Consider the following 3,307-nt stretch of genomic DNA (forward strand, 5'->3'; position numbering starts at 1 on the left):
TTTCAAAACATTAGTATGAAGTTCAATATTGATAATTTTGGGAAAAATTATACAAAATGGATTGGCGAATGAGCAAAGTCTTAAATTTAATAAACTTATACAAGCATAAACCAAAATATCATTGCTCGTATCAAATTTATTTTTTTAAGGGGTATTCTAGTCTAGAAATCAAATTTTGGGCAGTTTTTTGAATTTTATTTAAAAAAACACCAAAAAATATTTTTACTATCCATTTTTTTATGGTGTTTTTATTGATATCTTAATAACACAGGAAAAAAATTTACAAAAAAGTATTAAAAATTAAAATAATTAGAGGGGGGAGGAGGGGGAGAGACAGGTGTAAAACAAAATGGCGCATCCTGGTGACATTGATCCTGACTCTCCTGGTGGTCTGAAAAAAAAAATCAAAGAAATTCTTAATCAGTAAGGATGCTGTTATAGTCCCTACCTTAAAAAATGGCGACTGCCTGAAAATAAAAATCATTTTTACGCTTTTTTTGAAATTCCTGAATTTTTTTTAAATATTAAAAACAAAAATTTTGACACAATGCTGGTAGGAACGATAAAGGATTATATAAAGAAGGTTCATACAAGTAAATCGTTATATAGAAGTTAGGATAATGCCGGTACCGTGAGGAAAAAAGTAGTTTCGAGTAAAACGCGTTTAAAAAGGTGAGTTTACCTAACTACCGGGCTAAACTACTAGTCACTAAAGTAACTGTAGCTCTTAGAATAATTTTAATTTTTAAAAATCCTTTGGGGGATATGTTCTTAAGGGTCTAAATTTAAAATATATGAAAAAAAAATTTTCAAAATTCTAGAGTGAATACCCTCTTTGTAAGCAATATGGAGTCTCAACAGACAATAGGCACGGCAATACAGTTAGTATACAATAAATTTTTGCCTGTCGAGATGCCCCGTAAGGTCTGTGTCTGAATGGTGAAAAGATCAAAAGAAATTAAAATCGACTGTAAAAAACCGATTACAATAATGTAGTAGTTGGTCCCATCACTAATTTTTGTAATAACTTTTCTTATATTTTTGTTTACGATTTTGAATACCATGGTTTGAAGATTCAGTGAATTTTGTAAACAAGTTCTAATTTTATAATTTTTAATAATGGCCAAAGCTCCTGCAACTTTATCTCAAAGTACAAGAATGCAACCACCGCCGGGTCTAAAAGCTCTTATTGACTATTGTCAAAGCGTTTATCCAGACCAGCCAAATCCCCTGCAAGTAACCACAGTATTGAAATATTGGCTTGGTGGACAGGATCCTTTGGACTACATTAGCATGTATGACAATAAAGGAGATCCAGAAAATGGCATTCCTCCTCATTGGCATTATATAAGTTTCGGTTTAAGTGATCTTCATGGAGATGGTCGAGTGCACACTAGGGAAATAAATGATGAACGTTCAGGAATGGGTTTTGAATTAACATTCCGTCTGATTCAATCAGAATCAGGTGAGAAAAGTTTGGGAAAGTCCAAACAACCTCCAACATGGCCGGCAAACTTATTACAGGCAATAGCCCGTTATTGCTTTCAGACAGGTAATATGTTGTACTTCGGAGATAATATACCATGGCGCAAAAGTTTAAACGGCAGTGATACTTCCTGTATAAAAAACATTCTTATAACCCAAGATGTCCAATTAAGTAGTATTCATACGGTATTTGGAACAGTCGAATTTTGTCAGATAGTTGGTGTTACGGATGAAGAACTTGAACAAGCATCTCGTTGGAATGGCCGTGGTGTTCTGAATTATTTGCAACAAGACATACAGACAGGTGGCAAATGGTGGATTACAAACATGAATCGTTCGCTAAGTGTATTTGAGCTTTGTCCCGAATTGCTATTAAATTTGCAAGATGACTTGGAAAAACAAGGATCTGATTTAGCTGGAGTTAATGCTGAATTTACTTTTCGGGAAATTCGGGAAAGACCTTGTATAAAAAAAGAAATAAACTCAGAAAGTTTAAATGAACAATGCGTATCTGATGAAAATAATTGCGTGGTAAGAAATGAAGTAAAGTGTGAGGGTTTCCCACAATCAATGTCAATGAGTAGTAGTTCATTGCATAAATCGTGTCCTCTTAGATATCAGCCATATTCGGCTGACTCAATATCATTAGATGGAATTGAAATCACTTTGGCTCCTTATGCAGCAAAATATCTTATATTAGCCATAAAAGATCGGGTTCGACATGGACGACATTTTACATTTAAAGCAGAACATTTAGCTCTAACGCTGGTGTCAGAAACCGTCTCCGGAGCAATAGTAAAAAAATCATCCCCATATGGCATAATAGGGTATTGGATACAAGTGCTTATCCCTAATGAGTTAGTTCCTCGAATGTTAGAGGATTTCCATAATTTGCAATTAGATAGTAATACGGAATACAAAGAACGTCAGGAATTATATTGGCCTGAATACAAATTAAAGTTAATCATTGATAATCCTCATAAATTGGATCCTATTTGTCTATAAAAATTATAAAAAAAATTAAATTCGCATGCTAGCTCGAAATAGAGAATTTCATTATTTCAATAATATATAGTAATGTTTTGAACAGTTATGGAATTGATTGTAAACATCCTATTTTATTTTAACAAATATAATATCAGTATACTTCAGTGAAGAAAGTATATGAGCATATGAACTTTTAAGAAAAAAAGTGTTTTCAACAAAACAAAGCAATTCAAGTTTATATTTTTTAATAGTACTTATAACTGAAACAAACACATTATTAACAAAATTTATTATCTAAGTTTTTATAAATTAATTGTTTAACCTCCCTAGGAGATAAGTACATGTAAATTTAAAGGTTATAAATTCAATACTAATAATTATGTTCATATACCAATAGTTTATATTATTTCAGCACGTAATAAAACTTTTTAAAATTATTAAACTTTATTTAAGCGATTTGGCACGATTTGGTCCGCTGGAGCTTAAAGAAAAATATAACCACTATACCCAAAACTCATATTTTAAATATCTATGTACATATATAAATAAAAATGAATCGCCAAAATGTATGTACGCTCATAACTTTCATACGACTGAACCAAATTTGATAATTCTTTTTTTTAAATGTTCGTTGAGGTTCAGGGATGGTTTCTGCGGAGAAAAAAATTCGAATAATTGCCGGAAAACCCCTAAAAGCAGCCCTTTTCTTTTTCTCATACAAACGAATGAATGTTTGTTCGTTAGTAACGCTAAGAGAACGGCTGAACCAATATTGATGAAATTTTAAGAGGTTGTTCGTTGTGCATCAAGGAAGGTTTAGAAATAAAAAATATCT

At 31.9% G+C, this 3,307-nt stretch overlaps 1 protein-coding gene across 1 annotated transcript; it reads left to right on the top strand.

Moving 5' to 3' along the window:
* Positions 1–960: 960 nt before the first annotated feature.
* Positions 961–3,075, top strand: LOC105227941 (suppressor of fused homolog). Its single transcript, XM_011207514.4, has one exon. It carries the CDS (start codon positions 1,120–1,122, stop codon positions 2,488–2,490), a length of 1,371 nt encoding a protein of 456 aa, XP_011205816.2. The 5' UTR covers positions 961–1,119; the 3' UTR covers positions 2,491–3,075.
* Positions 3,076–3,307: the final 232 nt, after the last annotated feature.

This window comes from Bactrocera dorsalis, chromosome 2, assembly GCF_023373825.1.
Source record: "Bactrocera dorsalis isolate Fly_Bdor chromosome 2, ASM2337382v1, whole genome shotgun sequence".
Taxonomy (NCBI): Eukaryota; Metazoa; Arthropoda; class Insecta; order Diptera; family Tephritidae; genus Bactrocera; species Bactrocera dorsalis.

Coding starts and splice junctions, on each gene's coding strand:
- LOC105227941 (XM_011207514.4), top strand. CDS start 1,120: ATGGCCAAAGCTCCTGCAACTTTATCTCAAAGTACAAGAATGCAACCA.